Source organism: Choloepus didactylus, chromosome 13, assembly GCF_015220235.1.
Source record: "Choloepus didactylus isolate mChoDid1 chromosome 13, mChoDid1.pri, whole genome shotgun sequence".
In the NCBI taxonomy this organism is placed as follows: Eukaryota; Metazoa; Chordata; class Mammalia; order Pilosa; family Megalonychidae; genus Choloepus; species Choloepus didactylus.
This window is the reverse complement of record NC_051319.1, coordinates 52,599,811-52,619,434: the sequence shown is the minus strand read 5'-3', so window position 1 is coordinate 52,619,434 and position 19,624 is coordinate 52,599,811. Positions and strand designations below refer to the sequence as shown.

The following is a 19,624-nucleotide window of genomic DNA, read 5'->3' as shown; positions in this document are numbered from 1 at the left end:
GAAAAAAATACTTATTTCTTATATAGGTTTGGAGAAAGAAGATGTGGCATTATCTCTCTGAGGAAGTCATTTTGTGACTTTGGCAGGTGCAGTAGTCAGGGGTCAGCCCTGCCAAACCTGGCATTTGGCAGAGTACTAACCTTAGTTACCAACAAGTGAGGAAAGGAAGCAGGAAGTTGAAATGAAAGTCATTCCTAATTGGTCCTCTATCAATGCCTGACTTATAACAGAGATGAGTGGGAATGAAAAGTGCATACCTTTTAACTGATGCGATGGTTCTTTACCCCTGCCTTCAGTTGATTCCTCAACTGTCTTCCATGGAAAAGGCCCTGTTTCCAGATAGCTGCATATGATGTAAATGATCCCTCAGGGTCATAGAGCCAGGCTTTTGAGTTGGCTAATTCACATTAGCCCTTGTGAATTCTGGATTTTCTTCTTTCCCTTTTTACTTTTTAATATTCATTTTTATAAAAGTTACACATGACATAGTTTAAGGACTGAAATAGTTCCCTAAGATTTTTGAGGAAAAACAGCATTCTGTGTCCTTGCTTCCCATATCTCTCTCTTCAAAAGCAACCATTTTCATTTCATTTATGGCAGATTTTTTTGTCATTTACCTGTATAAATGTTTGTTTAGCCACCTTTTGATTTTTCTATTTTATGCATTAGCGCTTGATTCCCGCTGGAAGAAAGGATTTGGCTCTCTTGCGTCCCTCATCCCTGCCACACACATGCAGCCTTCCCATACTGCATCTTCTAATGTATCTATATAATAATTTTGCTTAGATATATATTATCTGCTTACATTATTATGACTTTCTAAGTACTATCCATAGTTGGGCCATATAGTATCATGTAGTTTTCTTGCACAGTTTTTTATTTCCCCTGGAACTAATGTTTTGTGACATATATTCAGACCCAATTCTAGCACCCTTATTTTGTCCTACTTTTTCTACATTTCTGTTTCCTTTCCTTTAAATATTTATATCCAAAGAAATTCAGTAAGCTCCCTCATTCTTTGGTCTCTTTCACCCCAACCACCATCTTGTTATTATTTTGACTTTTAATTCTGGGTAATTCTGAATGTATATTTTTTGTTTTTTCTTTGGTCTTAGCTTTTTTGTTTTTTAATTTATTAAAAATCTATTTTATATTTGTTTAAATATATATTTATTATTTATGCTTTCCTTCTTCCTGGATGATTTACTCGATCTGATTTCTTACTTTTCAAGTTTTTTCCTCAGTTTGAATTAGTCACTTACATCCAGAGAAATGGGCTCATACACTGTTGGGGCTGGCAAGTCTGAATTTTGTAAGGCAGGCTGCAAGCTGGAACTCCAATAAAGGTGATGCTGAAATTAAGTCTGAATTCTCCAGGGAAAGCTGGCTGACTTAAGTTGAGGCAGAAATTCTTTCTAATCTCTGAAATCCTTGGTTCTGGCCTTTAAGACCTCTAACTGATCGGATGAAGGGATTCCTCTCATTGCCGAGGGCAGTCTCCCTTGCTGATTGTAGATGCTATCAACCATAGAATCAGCTGATTATGGATGCAAACCCACCTATGAAATATCGTCACAGTAACAAGCAGACCAATGCTCACTGGACCAAACCATTAGACACCATACCCTAGCCAAATTGAATTTAACCATCACAGTTATATTATATCCAATCTGCTATTTATGCCATATGTTATGTTCTTTGTTTCAACTATTATATTTTTCATACTTAGCATTTTTGTTTGGCTTTTTTGTGTTTTCTTATTCTTATTTCATATTGTTAGTATTTTATTTTATATCTTTTAGTATTGTTAGTAAGCCAATTTAAAATTCTTGGTCAGTTAGTTCTATTATATCTTCTCCTGCCAGAATCTGTAGTTGATTGTGTTATTTTTCTTTTGAAATGGCTGTACTCTTAAATATCTTATTATTTTGGCCTGTGATTCTATTTTCCACCAGAAATATCAGCTCCTTTGTTAGGCATTGGAATGGAAGAAGGCCTTGCTCAAGTCCATGCCAGTCCCAGGCTCAGGGTAGGGGGTACTATGAGTCTAAGGTAGGAATCCCAGGCAGCAGGAAAGCCACATTTAATCACTCTTTACCCCCCAAACAGCTCCTCAGCTTGAGGCTTCACCCTTTGCGACCCTCCACCCTCAGAGCAGTATTAGAATTATATACACCTGGGCTGTAATTCACAGCTCTAGGTGTTGAGCAGGAAGGGTGGGGAGTAACTGCCCATGGTTAGATCCACCTATTTTCCTTAGTGCCTCACAAGGACAGGACTTCTATGCCAAAACCTGTTTTAGAATAAGTGTAAGGGATTAATGTTTTTTAACTTTTAAGTATGGAAGCAAGACAAAATGCAAACATCACAAAGAAAAAGATTTGATCAATTTGGCTAAATAAAATTTTTAAAAATTAAACTTCAGTAAGACAATGGGCAACATAAATTTAAAATAATGACATTCTAAGATAATATGTTTACAACATTTACAACAGACAAGGAATTCATACCCAGAATATACAAAAATTCTGCAAGTAAAAAGACAAAGAATAAACATTTCACAGAAGATAAAAAAATGAGTGGTCAGTAAATATCTCACTAGTGAACTGGGAAATGTGAATTAAAGCAGTTAAATCCCATATTTTACTTTTAAAATTGACATATAATTTAAAGATTGATAATATCTGGTATTGGTGAATGTATGAGGAAACAGATGTTGGCTGTGATATAAATTTGAATAGTCTTTTTAAGGGGCCCTTTAATAGTTTCTTTTCAATTTAAAAAACGATACCCTAGCAATTCTACTTCTGAGTGTCTGTCCTAAGGAAATATTCACAAGTATATCAGAGGGATGCATAATGATATTAATTGCAGCATTTTTTGTTATAACTAAAAATTATAAACAACTGAAGTGCCCATTAATAGGTAAATGGTTCAATGAATTAATAGTACATCCATACTGTTACATGAGATGAAATAGATCCATATATATAGATACTGAAAGTTCTGTATAATCCATTAATTATAAAAAGCTGTAGAACATTACATACAGTATGATACCATTTATGGTGAAAAAAAAGACATGAAGCTAAAAAAATTTAAAAAGTGAAATGAAAACATGCTCATTATATATCCTTTTAATTTCAAATGAATCATCACAGAATGCCTTATAAAACTGCTGAAAGTTTTTCTTTCCAAACAAAGAAAATTGGTGTATGGGGAGATTTCATTAAAGATTTCAAAATTGCTTAGTTTTTGTTTTTGTTATTTAAAGACATTTAGCATTTATAAAAATATTTTATAGTCTTTAATTTGGGCATGACATTTTAAACTTTGAGTCATTTTGAAGCCTTAATAATTACCATTATTAATGGTAGTGATGTTATAAGTAGTCTCTAACAGAAAAAAAAAAATTGGTTTTTCCTTTGAATCTCCTTGCTTCCTTCAGTGAACCATACCCTGTCAGTAGAACTGCTCACACTGATACATGACCTCAAACTTCTGAAACCTGATCAAGCTTGAAATGTAATCCTGCCTTCCAGCCTGCTCCTGATTACTTCTGCTAATAGAGACCCCAAAAGGTAGAGAATCTAAAATAAGAGATAATCACTGAATCATTTATATTTGGGTTTTGAGTACATTAAGAAATTGCTTTGCAACAAATTTTCTTCCCTAATAGAAAAATAGCTATGCATCTATTAGTAGTCTGCACTTGAGTGGCATTAGGAGGTCAGTGAGAACAAGGAGTGTGAAAAACAGACCTGCAAGTAAGGACATGTCTAATATTTTATCTTTTGCAGAATTAATAATGTTGGCAGTTTTTCCATGTTTTTAAAACCACCAGTAAGATTGGAGAAAAATAAGAGGAATGGTTAGCTCTCAAAGGTTAGTTGAGAAGATAATATACAATGTATGAAATAGAAACAGTGAATCGTGCGTGCTGAGGTCTGTCCTTGACCGGGAACATTTAAAAACACTAAAAAGCCATTTTCCCCCTTCTATTATAAAAGTAGTATCATTCAGCAAATATTTATTTAGTCCCTTTATGTGACAGATTCTGTTCTAGGTTTTGAGGACACTGTGGTGAATAAAACAACATCCCTGCCCTCAACATTTACATTCATGTGTGTTTGTTGGGAGGTGTTTTAGATAGGGAAGAAATAACATTTGTAATCCTACAATTGTTAACATTTTGGGATAGTCTTCCAGTTTTTTTCATGTGCAAATATATTGGTCTCTCTATATAAATATACATAGAATTGTATATGTATGTATTTGTACTTGTGTGTATGAATGTATTTATGTGTGTGTGTGTATGGTCTTAACCATACATGTATGCTTTAGACCATAGTATATATGATTCTATATCTCAGTTAGTATATATGATTCTATATCTCACTTAGTTCTTTAATAATCTACCCATTCCCCAGTTGACAGACATTTAGGACATCTGTCTTGCTATTGTAAATAATACTGCCATGATTATCTTTATACTTCATATTTGTCCCCATTAAAGCCATTTTCCAGGGTTTAATTTTATCCCAAGGTTGAGTAAATTCTGGCAGGTTTAAGTCCTAATCCAGATTGTCACCTCTGCTGTTTCACCCACTGACAGCATATTTCTCAATCTTTGTAGGAGGCAAAAAGATAGGGAAATCTTCCCCTTCACATGTTCTGATTTTAGCTGTGATTTGTGCATGCTAGGTAGTCTCTTTTTAAATTTAGTTCATCACTATTCTTGTAGCTACATTGCAAAGGCTTCCAAAGACTTGTTTCTGATCAAGTCAGTGCAGTGTATCAGGAGGTGAGTGTTAAAATATATTTTTTTCTGGCATTAACTCTCAGTTCTGACCAGGTTAGTCCACTAACTGCATGTAAAGCATATCCCTACCTTGAAAATACCTCTTTTGGGGAGAAAATCTGATGGCCTCAACGTTAGAATTACAGACAGAACTATCTTTCCTGTTGTAATTTAAAGGTTCAGTGTCAGTGCCAAGTAGCACCAAGAGTCCAGTTCAAGTAGCAGGGACTGTTTGTCTGAATTACAGGTGAGTGGTCTTGTGGTTGCTCTTGGTAGTATCATCAGTTGGCACTTTGAGGGAAGCGTGATCAAAAGGATGGTCAGATGTAAGTGGGTGATTTTAATAAGTTCAGGGTATTCCTGGGCTAGAGAATAGTTGAATAGATAGAGAAGAAGGAGTTGTAAAAGCTAGCAGCTATCACCCTGAGAGTTGAACAGTAATTAACTTTATTTTTAATACAAGAATATTATTTCATTTTAGAACTGGAGAAAGCTAAAGAGAGCAGTAGAAAGAGAGCAGTAATTATTTTACTGTCTCAAGACAATAGCTAGAGGGTACCTGAAAGAACAAAATTAATACTCTAGTCTACAAAGTAGTTACGTCAGAGAAGTACAAAAATGTAGACACTTGACTTTGGTCATATGTAGTTTTGCCTTAACAGCTACAAACAAAACTACCTCCGTATATTTCCAAAAGGTTGAGAATTTCTGGACTAGAGGGATTACACAACCTGCTTTCCATATGCAACTTGTTGGCATTGCTGAAGGGTTAGTTTCTGCATAGGTAGATAGTATTTCAGAGATTTTCATCAACAGTAAGAACTTTATGACTTGATACTACTACTGTCTTGTTTTGTATATTTATATACTTTTTTCAAGTAGATCAATTTATAAATTTCATAAAATCCCATGGAAGAGATAAGAGGACACAGCCAGAGGCGGGGCAAGATGGCAGACTGGTGAGCTGTATGTTTTAGTTACTCCTCCAGGAAAGTAGGTAAAAAGCCAGGAACTGCGTGGACTGGACACCACAGAGCAATCTGTCTTTGGGCATACTTCATACAACACTCATGAAAACGTGGAACTGCTGAGATCAGCGAAATCTGTAAGTTTTTGCGGCCAGGGGACCCGCGCCCCTCCCTGCCAGGCTCAGTCCCGGGGGAGGAGGGGCTGTCAGCTCCGGGAAGGAGAAGGGAGAATTGCAGTGGCTGCTCTTATCGGAAACTCATTCTACTGATTCAAACTCCAACCATAGATAGACTGAGACCAGACACCAGAGACTCTGAGAGCAGCCAGCCCAGCAGAGAGGAGACAGGCATAGAAAAAAAACAACACGAAAAACTCCAAAATAAAAGCAGAGGATTTTTGGAGTTCTGGTGAACACAGAAAGGGGAAGGGCAGAGATCAGGCCTTGAGGCGCATATGCAAATCCCGAAGCAAAGCTGATCTCTCTGCCCTGTGCACCTTTCCTTAATGGCCCTGGTTGCTTTGTCTATTAGCATTTCAATAACCCATTAGATCTCTGAGGAGGGCCCTGTTTTTTTTTTTTTTTTTTTTAAATCCTTTTTGCTTTTTCTAAAACAATTACTCTAAGAAGCTCAATACAGAAAGCTTCAAAGAATTGAAATTTGGGCACGTCAAGTCAAGAGCAGAACTAAGAGAGCTCTGAGACAAAAGGCAATAATCCAGTGGCTGAGAAAATTCACTAAACAACACAACTTCCCAAGAAAAGGGGGGTGTCCGCTCACAGCCACCATCCTCGTGGACAGGAAACACTCCTGCCCATCGCCAGCCCCATAGCCCAGAGCTGCCCCAGACAACCCAGTGTGACGGAAGTGCTTCAAATAACAGGCACACACCACAAAACTGGGCGTGGACATTAGCCTTCCCTGCAACCTCAGCTGAATGTCCCAGAGCTGGGAAGGGGGAGCAGTGTGAATTAACAGAGCCCCATTCAGCCATCATTTGAGCAGACTGGGAGCCTCCCAACACAGCCCAGCAGCCCAGAACTGCCCTGGGGGGACGGCACTCACCTGTGACATAGCACAGTCATCCCTCAACAGAGGACCCGGGGTGCACAGCCTGGAAGAGGGGCCCACTTGCAAGTCTCAGGAGCCATACGCCAATACCAAAGACTTGTGGGTCAGTGGCAGAGACAAACTGTGGCAGGACTGAACTGAAGGATTAGACTATTGCAGCAGCTTTAAAACTCTAGGATCATCAGGGAGATTTGATTGTTAGGGCCACCCCCCCTCCCCGACTGCCCAGAAACACACCCCACATACAGGGCAGGCAACACCAACTACACACGCAAGCTTGGTACACCAATTGGGCCCCACAAGACTCACTCCCCCACTCACCAAAAAGGCTAAGCAGGGGAGATCTGGCTTGTGGAGAACAGGTGGCTCGTGGACGCCACCTGCTGGTTAGTTAGAGAAAGTGTACTCCACGAAGCTGTAGATCTGATAAATTAGAGATAAGGACTTCAACTGGTCTACAAACCCTAAAAGAACCCTATCAAGTTCAGCAAATGCCACGAGGCCAAAAACAACAGAAAATTATAAAGCATATGAAAAAACCAGACGATATGGATAACCCAAGCCCAAGCACCCAAATCAAAAGACCAGAAGAGACACAGCACCTAGAGCAGCTACTCAAAGAACTAAAGATGAACAATGAGACCATAGTACGGGATATGAAGGAAATCAAGAAGACCCTAGAAGAGCATAAAGAAGACATTGCAAGACTAAATAAAAAAATGGATGATCTTATGGAAATTAAAGAAACTGTTGACCAAATTAAAAAGATTCTGGACACTCATAGTACAAGACTAGAGGAAGTTGAACAACGAATCAGTGACCTGGAAGATGACAGAATGGAAAATGAAAGCATAAAAGAAAGAATGGGGAAAAAAATTGAAAAACTCGAAATGGACCTCAGGGATATGATAGATAATATGAAACGTCCGAATATAAGACTCATTGGTGTCCCAGAAGGGGAAGAAAAGGGTAAAGGTCTAGGAAGAGTATTCAAAGAAATTGTTGGGGAAAACTTCCCAAATCTTCTAAACAACATAAATACACAAATCATAAATGCTCAGCGAACTCCAAATAGAATAAATCCAAAAAAACCCACTCCGAGACATATACTGATCACACTGTCAAACATAGAAGAGAAGGAGCAAGTTCTGAAAGCAGCAAGAGAAAAGCAATTCACCACATACAAAGGAAACAGCAAAAGACTAAGTAGTGACTACTCAGCAGCCACCATGGAAGCGAGAAGGCAGTGGCACGATATATTTAAAATTCTGAGTGAGAGGAATTTCCAGCCAAGAATACTTTATCCAGCAAAGCTCTCCTTCAAATTTGAGGGAGAGCTTAAATTTTTCACAGACAAACAAATGCTGAGAGAATTTGCTAACAAGAGACCTGCCCTACTGGAGATACTAAAGGAAGCCCTACAGACAGAGAAACAAAGACAGGACAGAGAGACTTGGAGAAAGGTTCAGTACTAAAGAGATTCGGTATGGGTACAATAAAGGATATTAATAGAGAGAGGGAAAAATATGGCAAACATAATCCAAAGGATAAGATGGCCGATTCAAGAAATGCCTTCACGGTTTTAACGTTGAATGTAAATGGATTAAACTCCCCAATTAAAAGATATAGATTCGCAGAATGGATCAAAAAAAATGAACCATCAATATGTTGCATACAAGAGACTCATCTTAGACACAGGGAAACAAAGAAACTGAAAGTGAAAGGATGGAAAAAATATTTCATGCAAGCTACAGCCAAAAGAAAGCAGGTGTAGCAATATTAATCTCAGATAAAATAGACTTCAAATGCAGGGATGTTTTGAGAGACAAAGAAGGCCACTACATACTAATAAAAGGGGCAATTCAGCAAGAAGAAATAACAATCGTAAATGTCTATGCACCCAATCAAGGTGCCACAAAATACATGAGAGAAACACTGGCAAAACTAAAGGAAGCAATTGATGTTTCCACAATAATTGTGGGAGACTTCAACACATCACTCTCTCCTATAGATAGATCAACCAGACAGAAGACCAAGAAGGAAATTGAAAACCTAAACAATCTGATAAATGAATTAGATTTAACAGACATCTACAGGACATTACATCCCAAATCACCAGGATACACATACTTTTCTAGTGCTCACGGAACTTTCTCCAGAATAGATCATATGCTGGGACATAAAACAAGCCTCAATAAATTTAAAAAGATTGAAATTATTCAAAGCACATTCTCTGACCACAATGGAATACAATTAGAAGTCAATAACCATCAGAGACTTAGAAAATTCACAAATACCTGGAGGTTAAACAACACACTCCTAAACAATCAGTGGGTTAAAGAAGAAATAGCAAGAGAAATTGCTAAATATATAGAGACGAATGAAAATGAGAACACAACATACCAAAACCTATGGGATGCAGCAAAAGCAGTGCTAAGGGGGAAATTTATAGCACTAAACGCATATATTAAAAAGGAAGAAAGAGCCAAAATCAAAGAACTAATGGATCAACTGAAGAAGCTAGAAAATGAACAGCAAACCAATCCTAAACCAAGTACAAGAAAAGAAATAACAAGGATTAAAGCAGAAATAAATGACATAGAGAACAAAAAAACAATAGAGAGGATAAATATCACCAAAAGTTGGTTCTTTGAGAAGATCAACAAGATTGACAAGCCCCTAGCTAGACTGACAAAATCAAAAAGAGAGAAGACCCATATAAACAAAATAATGAATGAAAAAGGTGACATAACTGCAGATCCTGAAGAGATTAAAAAATTATAAGAGGATATTATGAACAACTGTATGGCAACAAACTGGATAATGTAGAAGAAATGGACAATTTCCTGGAAACATATGAACAACCTAGACTGACCAGAGAAGAAATAGAAGACCTCAACCAACCCATCACAAGCAAAGAGATCCAATCAGTCATCAAAAATCTTCCCACAAATAAATGCCCAGGGCCAGATGGCTTCACAGGGGAATTCTACCAAACTTTCCAGAAAGAACTGACACCAATCTTACTCAAACTCTTTCAAAACATTGAAAAAAATGGAACACTACCTAACTCATTTTATGAAGCTAACATCAATCTAATACCAAAACCAGGCAAAGATGCTACAAAAAAGGAAAACTACCGGCCAATCTCCCTAATGAATATAGATGCAAAAATCCTCAACAAAATACTTGCAAATCGAATCCAAAGACACATTAAAAAAATCATACACCATGACCAAGTGGGGTTCATTCCAGACATGCAAGGATGGTTCAACATAAGAAAAACAATCAATGTATTACAACACATTAAAAACTCGAAAGGGAAAAATCAATTGATCATCTCAATAGATGCTGAAAAAGCATTTGACAAAATCCAACATCCCTTTTTTTTTTTTTTTAATCATCATTTTATTGAGATATATTCACATACCACGCAGTCATACAAAACAAATTGTACTTTCGATTGTTTACAGTACCATTACATAGTTGTACATTCATCACCTAAATCAATCCCTGACACCTTCATCAGCACACACACAAAAATAACAAGAACAACAATCAGAGTGAAAAAGAGCAACTGAAGTAAAAAAGAACACTAGGTACCCTTGTCTGTTTGTCTGCCCCCCCTACTTTTCTACACATCCATCCATAAACTAGACAAAGTGGAGTTTGGTCCTTATGGCATTCCCAATCCCACTGTCACCCCTCATAAGCTACATTTTTATACAACTGTCTTCGAGATTCATGGGTTCTGGGTTGTAGTTTAATAGTTTCAGGTATCCACCACCAGCTACCCCCATTCTTTAGAACCTAAAAAAGGTCCAACATCCCTTTTTGATAAAAACACTTCAAAAGGTAGGAATTGAAGGAAACTTCCTCAACATGATAAAGAGCATATATGAAAAACCCACAGCCAGCATAGTACTCAATGGTGAGAGACTGAAAGCCTTCCCTCTAAGATCAGGAACAAGACAAGGATGCCCGCTGTCACCACTGTTATTCAACATTGTGCTGGAAGTGCTAGCCAGGGCAATCCGGCAAGACAAAGAAATAAAAGGCATCCAAATTGGAAAAGAAGAAGTAAAACTGTCATTGTTTGCAGATGATATGATCTTATATCTAGAAAACCCTGAGAAATTAACGATACACCTACTAGAGCTAATAAACAAATTTAGCAAAGTAGCGGGATACAAGATTAATGCACATAAGTCAGTAATGTTTCTATATGCTAGAAATGAACAAACTGAAGAGACACTCAAGAAAAAGATACCATTTTCAATAGCAACTAAAAAAATCAAGTACCTAGGAATAAACTTAACCAAAGATGTAAAAGACCTATACAAAGAAAACTACATAACTCTACTAAAAGAAATAGAAGGGGACCTTAAAAGATGGAAAAATACTCCATGTTCATGGATAGGAAGGCTAAATGTCATTAAGATGTCAATTCTACCCAAACTCATCTACAGATTCAATGCAATCCCAATCAAAATTCCAACAACCTACTTTGCAGACTTGGAAAAGCTAGTTATCAAATTTATTTGGAAAGGGAAGATGCCTCGAATTGCTAAAGACACTCTAAAAAAGAAAAACCAAGTGGGAGGACTTACACTCCCTGACTTTGAAGCTTATTATAAAGCCACAGTTGCCAAAACAGCATGGTACTGGCACAAAGATAGACATATAGATCAATGGAATCGAATTGAGAATTCAGAGATAGACCCTCAGATCTATGGCCGACTGATCTTTGATAAGGCCCCCAAAGTCACCGAACTGAGCCATAATGGTCTTTTCAACAAATGTGGCTGGGAGAGTTGGATATCCATATCCAAAAGAATGAAAGAGGACCCCTACCTCACCCCCTACACAAAAATTAACTCAAAATGGACCAAAGATCTCAATATAAAAGAAAGTACCATAAAACTCCTAGAAGATAATGTAGGAAAACATCTTCAAGACCTTGTATTAGGAGGCCACTTCCTAGACTTTACACCCAAAGCACAAGCAACAAAAGAGAAAATAGATAAATGGGAACTCCTCAAGCTTAGAAGTTTCTGCACCTCAAAGGAATTTCTCAAAAAGGTAAAGAGGCAGCCAACTCAATGGGAAAAAATTTTTGGAAACCATGTATCTGACAAAAGACTGATATCTTGCATATACAAAGAAATCCTACAACTCAATGACAATAGTACAGACAGCCCAATTATAAAATGGGCAAAAGATATGAAAAGACAGTTCTCTGAAGAGGAAATACAAATGGCCAAGAAACACATGAAAAAATGTTCAGCTTCACTAGCTATTAGAGAGATGCAAATTAAGACCACAATGAGATACCATCTAACACCGGTTAGAATGGCTGCCATTAAACAAACAGGAAACTACAAATGCTGGAGGGGATGTGGAGAAATTGGAACTCTTATTCATTGTTGGTGGGACTGTATAATGGTTCAGCCACTCTGGAAGTCAGTCTGGCAGTTCCTTAGAAAACTAGATATAGAGCTACCATTCGATCCAGCGATTGCACTTCTCGGTATATACCCGGAAGATCGGAAAGCAGTGACACGAACAGATATCTGCACGCCAATGTTCATAGCAGCATTATTCACAATTGCCAAGAGATGGAAACAACCCAAATGTCCTTCAACAGATGAGTGGATAAATAAAATGTGGTATATACACACGATGGAATACTACGCGGCAGTAAGAAGGAACGATCTGGTGAAACATATGACAACATGGATGAACCTTGAAGACATAATGCTGAGCGAAATAAGCCAGGCACAAAAAGAGAAATATTATATGCTACCACTAATGTGAACTTTGAAAAATGTAAAACAAATGGTTTATAATGTAGAATGTAGGGGAACTAGCAGTAGAGAGCAATTAAGGAAGGGGGAACAATAATCCAAGAAGAACAGATAAGCTATTTAACGTTCTGGGGATGCCCAGAAATGACTATGGTCTGTTAATTTCTGATGGATGTAGTAGGAACAAGTTCACTGAAATGTTGCTATATTATGTAACTTTCTTGGGGTAAAGTAGGAACATGTTGGAAGTTAAGCAGTTATCTTAGGTTAGTTGTCTTTTTCTTACTCCCTTGTTATGGTCTCTTTGAAATGTTCTTTTATTGTATGTTTGTTTTCTTTTTAACTTTTTTTTTCATACAGTTGATTTAAAAAAGAAGGGAAAGTTAAAAAAAAGAAAAAAAAGAAAAAAGACAAACAAGGGAAAAAAAAAAAAAAAAGATGTAGTGCCCCCTTGAGGAGCCTGTGGAGAATGCGGGGGTGTTCGCCTGCCCCGCCTCCGTGGTTGCTGGCATGACCGCGAACGTGGGGGACTGGTGGTTTGGTGGGTTGAGCCCTCTACCATAAGTTTTACCCTTGGGAAGACGGTTGCTGCAAAGGAGAGGCTAGGCCTCCCTGTATTTGTGCCTAAGAGTCTCCTCCTGAATGCCTCTTTGTTGCTCAGATGTGGCCCTCTCTCTCTGGCTAAGCCAACTTGAAAGGTGAAATCACTGCCCTCCCCACTACGTGGGATCAGACACCCAGGGAAGTGAATCTCCCTGGCAACGTGGAATATGACTCCCGGGGAGGAATGTAGACCCGGCATCGTGGGATGGAGAACATCTTCTTGACCAAAAGGGGGATGTGAAAGGAAATGAAATAAGCTTCAGTGGCAGAGAGATTCCAAAACGAGCCGAGAGATCACTCTGGTGGGCACTCTTACGCACACTTTAGACAACCTTTTTTAGGTTCTAAAGAATTGGGGTAGCTGGTGGTGAATACCTGAAACTATTAAACTACAACCCAGAACCCATGAATCTCGAAGACAGTTGTATAAAAATGTAGCTTATGAGGGGTGACAGTGGGATTGGGAATGCCATAAGGACCAAACTCCACTTTGTCTAGTTTATGGATGGATGTGTAGAAAAGTAGGGGAAGCAAACAAACAGACAAAGGTACCCAGTGTTCTTTTTTACTTCAATTGCTCTTTTTCACTCTAATTATTATTCTTATTATTTTTGTGTGTGTGCTAATGAAGGTGTCAGGGATTGATTTAGGTGATGAATGTACAACTATGTAATGGTACTGTAAACAATCGAAAGTACAATTTGTTTTGTATGACTGCGTGGTATGTGAATATATCTCAATAAAATGATGATTAAAAAAAAAAAAAAAAATCCCATGGAAGAGAAAATTGACCCTTAGATTAAGTTTGACTTCCCTAAATTAAAAAACAGACCCCAACTCTTAATTAGTTAATTTTTAATCCAGTGAGTCATTTCTGTTTCATCTTGAGGCCTATGGTTATAATATGGCATCTGCCTCTACATCAATAATTCCTGAAAATCAGACATTGTATGCAAGAATACCTACTAGGAACCTATTTTTTACTGTTTTAAATGGGAAAGATTAAAATGCATTACACATAAATATAAAACACCCAACCAATTTCCTAAATATTAAATAAAATGCAGCAAAATACTTTCATAGGTAACAGATGCCATATTGGGATGTTAGATGCTAAAAGTCACACTTCCTGCTTTCCAAGTATTAACATGGTTGGTGAGAAACTATTGTTTTGTATACAGTAATGCTTGGCAAGTTCTCTTTGACACTGCATGTTCTTCAAAAGGTCCACATGGTATTCTGATATTCTATCAAGAATGTAACTTGAGACTTCCTGCATATCTTTTTGTTTAAAACGTTGTATTGAGTTTTGGATATATATTAGTGTTTCCTATATAAGCGATCATTGGGAAATGAATGGAGTTTGGATATTAAAAACCAAAAGGCTTGGGGAAATGTTAACCAGAGGGAGGTCTGCAGGATGTACCTGTAATTAACCTGGCACTAAGAAAAGGAAACAAATGCTAAAGCCCATGGAAAATGCAGTCACTTAGTTGTTCTCCATTTTGAGTTAATGCATATGTGTGGCAATATCTTTGAGTAACTCTTCTAGGACAGCTGCTGCTGGTCTAGCCCAGGGGATGCTTCCATTGTAAACATGGAACTACCTGTACACACTGAGAGTATCTCAAAGAATTGGCTCCATTTCAGTGCTCAGACCTTCAGAACTTGTGTATCTGTAAGGGCCAATTTGGGGTTTGGGTTAGTTTTATGAAATATGTATGTGTACATGTGTAGTGAGAGTACTAGATAGCATTCTGAATCTTTGCCCTACCCTTTGTCATGCTTTTCTCTTTTCTTTGCTTTCCTCATTCTGAACATCCCCCCATTTCCAGGAATTGAGCTCAGTTAATGAGCTTTGGAGTCTGTCTGACATCAGGGGTATGCAGGGGTGAAGAAAGAGCTGGCCTTAAATCCTAACTTGGAGATTGTGGCAACGAATTGCTTTTGGTTGAGTGTGCTGCATATGGAATGCAGGCTGTGTATATATGCATATGTACATATATGCAGGCTGTGTAGTCCTTCTAATCCAGAAATTCATTCTTTGGGGAATATATAGAGGTAATTTTGTTTGTAGTTGTTATAGTCAGAGATTCTACATAGTTTTGCTTGAACATTTACATAATGAAATAAATACTGTTTTATTATAAATTATTTTCATTTTATTTCTCATATTGCACATAGGATACTATACAGATTTTTTTTGTAATTATGTGTGTAAGAATATCATTACTTTGAATTATATTTCAGACAGTAAAATGAGAGTTACAAAATATTTGTTTAAAAAGGATCCATGTTAGTTCTGGGATTTTATTTTACCCTAGTTAAAGTTAATAAATTAGACACTGTAACATGGATATTGGTAGAAAACAAGATTCTTGGAAAAGTGACAAAGCCTCTACTATGCTAAGTGCTTTGAATGCATTTTATTATTCTCACAAAATCTGTGTGAAATAGATTTTTAACTTGCAATTAATAGCTATTTTATAGAGGAAGAAACAGGCTTAAGAGAATCAGTAACTTGAATAAGGTTTGCTTGGCTAGAAATTGCCAGAACAAGATTTGAACCCAGTTTCTTTCTATGTACTACACTGACTCTTGGAATCGCTGTTAGAATCACTCTTAGAATTGAAAGCTGTGTATATCTTTAGATCAAGAATTTTAATTTTGTTTTCTTTGTATTCTGATTTCTCGTTTGTTTGATAGATCAGTTTCTGATGGAAGTGTTAAAATCTATTGTAATTGTGGATTTTGTCCATTTATCTTTATACTTCTCACTTTTTAATTTACATACTTCAAGGCTACCCTGTAAGGTATTGTGAAGGTTAATTTCATGTGTCAGCTTGGCTAGGTAATGGTGTCCAATTGTTTGGGCAAGCAATTACTGGCCTCAGTGTTACTGTGAGGGGTATTCCCTGGATTTAAATCATTAGTCAGTTCACTGCATGTATTGGTTAATTATGTCTATAATCAATAAAGGAGGTTGCCTTCAGCAATGAGAGGAATCTCCTTATCCTTCGGTTGGAATCCTTAAAGGGAGACTGAGGATTTCAGTAATGAGAAAGAAGAACTTCTATCTTACTTCAGCCAACCAGCTTCTCCTGGGGAATTCAACATGACCATCAAATTCCCAACTTGTAGCCTGCCCTGTGGAATTTAGACTTGCCAATCCCTGCAGTCACATGAGACAATTCCTGTAATAACTACCTCTCCCTCTCTAAAATATATTATATATGTATAGCCTATTGGTTTTGTTTTCTGGAGAACTCTGACAAATACTGGTATATTTAAGTTAAGGAATTTTAATCTCCTCGGTAAACTGTTTTCCTTCTTTATCCCTCTACTTATTTTTTGATATATAATGTTTATGTTACTAATGTTTAATGATTACATGACCTATTTTGGGAGTTAGCATTGGGGTTCCATCCCTTTATGTTAATTGTTCCTAAATGATTTTGTTTTAGGTGTATTTCTTATTAGAAACATATAGCTGTACGTTTTTTATTCTGATACAGTCTGATAACCTATGTATTTTAAAAGCTTATCTCTGCTCTTGTGCATCTGTAACAAATATTAATTCCTGAATGTGAATGTTACTTTTTCAGGGTCCAGTAGTTCAGATAATCCAGAGAATTATCTGTTGAGATCCTAGGTTTTGCCTTGTATTTTGATTGTAATACAAGTTCAAAATGTTGTACAAGTTTCTCAGAGCTAATATGGTGCTGATGGAGTAAACTTCTTGGCACAGATATGTGCATTTTAAGCTCAGGATCTCTGTTAGTGTTAGGTCCTTAACAGCTTTCATCTCTAGAGCAAACTTGAAAGACTGTTTCTTAGAGAGGCATTGTAGCTTCTTGATTTATTTGAATAAATTCCTTGGTTTGAAATAACAAAGACCAAGGCTGTAGAGTTAAACTTAGGGCATAAGAAGTAGAGAGGTTTTTACCTGAAAAAGTTGTAAAAACTATAGATTTGGAATCCCAGGAAGTGACTTGTGTTTTATATAGACTCACCTAGGCTGTGTGGAACACTGTACAGTTAGAATTCTTTTAAACTAAAATATTCAGTATGTTGTTTATTAAGTTTTATAGGCAAATGAGCATATCACTCTGGATATCTCCCTTTTCTCTATCTTCTGGAGGAATAAACTGCTTAGATGACTTGAAGTGTTGAGTTAGTATTTATTATTTTAATAAAGAGTAAAATTTTTTTAAATGTATTATGACATTTCTTGCTTTTTAAGTTATTAGGGCAGAATTCTTGTCAATTTTTTATTTCAGTGGCAAAGGAGATCCATAAAGAAGAGTTAGGAGTAATATCTGCATTCAAGGTAAAAGATGATGAGCAGCTGACTATAAAGATCCTTGAAGGCTAAAAATCTATCAAAAAAATGAGATTCCACTAAGGGAAGAATTCAAAAATGGCCAGGATATCTTTTCTATTACAGGACAGATAAACCAACATAAGCCTCCTGAGAACAAGCCTCGTAGATTTTAGGCTTAACTGTGCAGGGCTTAATACATGCAAATAAGTACAATGCTTTTTTTTAAAATTGATTTTAAGACTAATAATAAATGCTTCTTATAGCTATAAACTAAAAAGTAGTCTAATTAGGAATGTAGTTAGGCTGCTGGATCTGGTGTGTTCTGCCTTTCCTTTTCAGCTTTTCCTTACAAGCTCATTATTTTTCACATTTTTTCCATCTAAGAAAAGCCCGCCTACAGAAGACACTGAAAATACCGTTGGATGAAACACCAGATGCAATGCCCATCCCCAGAGTAGTGGCGGACAGTGTGTATTTTCAGTGCCTACTACCCTCCTGTTAGTAACACTGGCTTTTATTCTGTGCAGTGTGGCTTCCTGTTGTGGTGCATGGCCCCAAGCCCTTCTAATGGGGCCGAACTGCTCTACAAGCGCATCATCCGTCCTTTCTTCCTGAAGCACGAGTCCCAGGTAGACAGTGTGGTGAAGGACCTGAAAGACAAAGCCAAAGAGACTGCAGATGCCATTACTAAAGAAGGTAAGACTCAAGGAAAACTCAGTTCAGCCTGTCAGAGGAGACGTGATACACTGGGCCCAAAGAGTAGGCTTCCTGGCCTTCTTGTCCTATCAGCTTTCTTCAGCCAACCGCCAAGGCTACTTAGTGATTTTGTCACAGAAATTTTGACTGTTATCATTTACTTTTCCATGCTTCTTTCTCAATGTAACATTCAGTCAGCAAATTAGAATCTTTGTGGTGGGCAGAGATTTCAGAGAATCACCTATATTTATATTCAGGTACAATCTCTTTAACTCAGTTCAGGCTGATCTGTTTAACATACTATTCAAATTTCCTTTGCTCCAGGTCCAAGAGAATGCTTTCTCAGCTCCCCTAATTGATTCATTCAATAAATATTTATTGAGATGCGTAATATGTGCCAAGCATTTTAATAGCACTGGGAATGAGCCAGTGAACCAAACAGACCAGACTCTGACCTCATAAAGCTTGCAATCAGTTAAGGGAAAAATAGACAATAAATACAATTAAAAGTAGGTCATATGGTATATTTAGCAGATGATAGAGAAAATAAAACAGGTAGAAATACAGGCAGTACCAGGACCTGGGGGGAAGGTTACAATTTTAAATAATTTGGAAAATCCTCAACAAGAGGACTATCTTACAGCAGACTTGAAAGTGGTTGGGGAAAGAACCATGGGGAAGAGTGCTTCAGATAGAAGGACTGCTTGTACAAAAGCCCTGAGGTGGAACAGAGTGATCTAAAGGGATACTAGAAGGAGACAAGATCCTAGAAGCTGAGGGGCAGAAATCTGGTAGGCAGATCACATAATGCCTTATTGGCTTTTACTCTGAGTGAGATACAGATGCTATTGGAGAATTTTGAACAGAGGAGCGACATAATCTGTCTTGTGTTTTAACAGGATCAGTGTGGCCACTGTGTTAAGAATAGCCTGAAGAGGGAGGAAACAGGGAGATTATTTAAAAGGTTATCACAATGATCTGGCTAAAGATTGTGACAGTGAGGCTTGTTTCATAGTGGTAGCAGTAAGGGATATGAAGTCATGGATTCTTGATGTGCTTTGAAGAAAGAGCCAATACGGTTTGCTTATGGATCAGGTGTGAAGTATGAAAGAGAGAAGTTAAGGATGAGGCCAAGCTTTTTAGCCTGAACAAATGGGAGGACAGAATTACCATTAAGCTGGTAGAGACTGGGTAGTACATGTTTACAAGGAAAGGTAAGGAATTCAGTTCTAGATATAAGTTTGAGCTATGTATTGGATATGCACATGGAACAGTCAGTTGGATGTAGGCAACTAGAGTTCAGGATTCAGATCTGAGCTGGAGATAGAAATTTGGGGGAGGTCAGTAGTTTATA

At 37.4% G+C, this 19,624-nt stretch overlaps 2 protein-coding genes across 3 annotated transcripts in view; one reads left to right on the top strand and one right to left on the bottom strand.

Moving 5' to 3' along the window:
• The window catches only part of SRP19 (signal recognition particle 19), a 75,739-nt gene that overhangs the window by 27,357 nt on the left and 28,758 nt on the right, over window positions 1-19,624 (bottom strand). The window lies entirely within an intron of this gene.
• The window catches only part of REEP5 (receptor accessory protein 5), a 66,648-nt gene that overhangs the window by 28,786 nt on the left and 18,238 nt on the right, over window positions 1-19,624 (top strand). Inside the window, exon 4 of the mRNA XM_037801038.1 lies at window positions 18,102-18,270. Coding sequence (XP_037656966.1) covers window positions 18,102-18,270 — 169 coding nt within the window. The remainder of the gene's footprint in view (window positions 1-18,101; window positions 18,271-19,624) is intronic.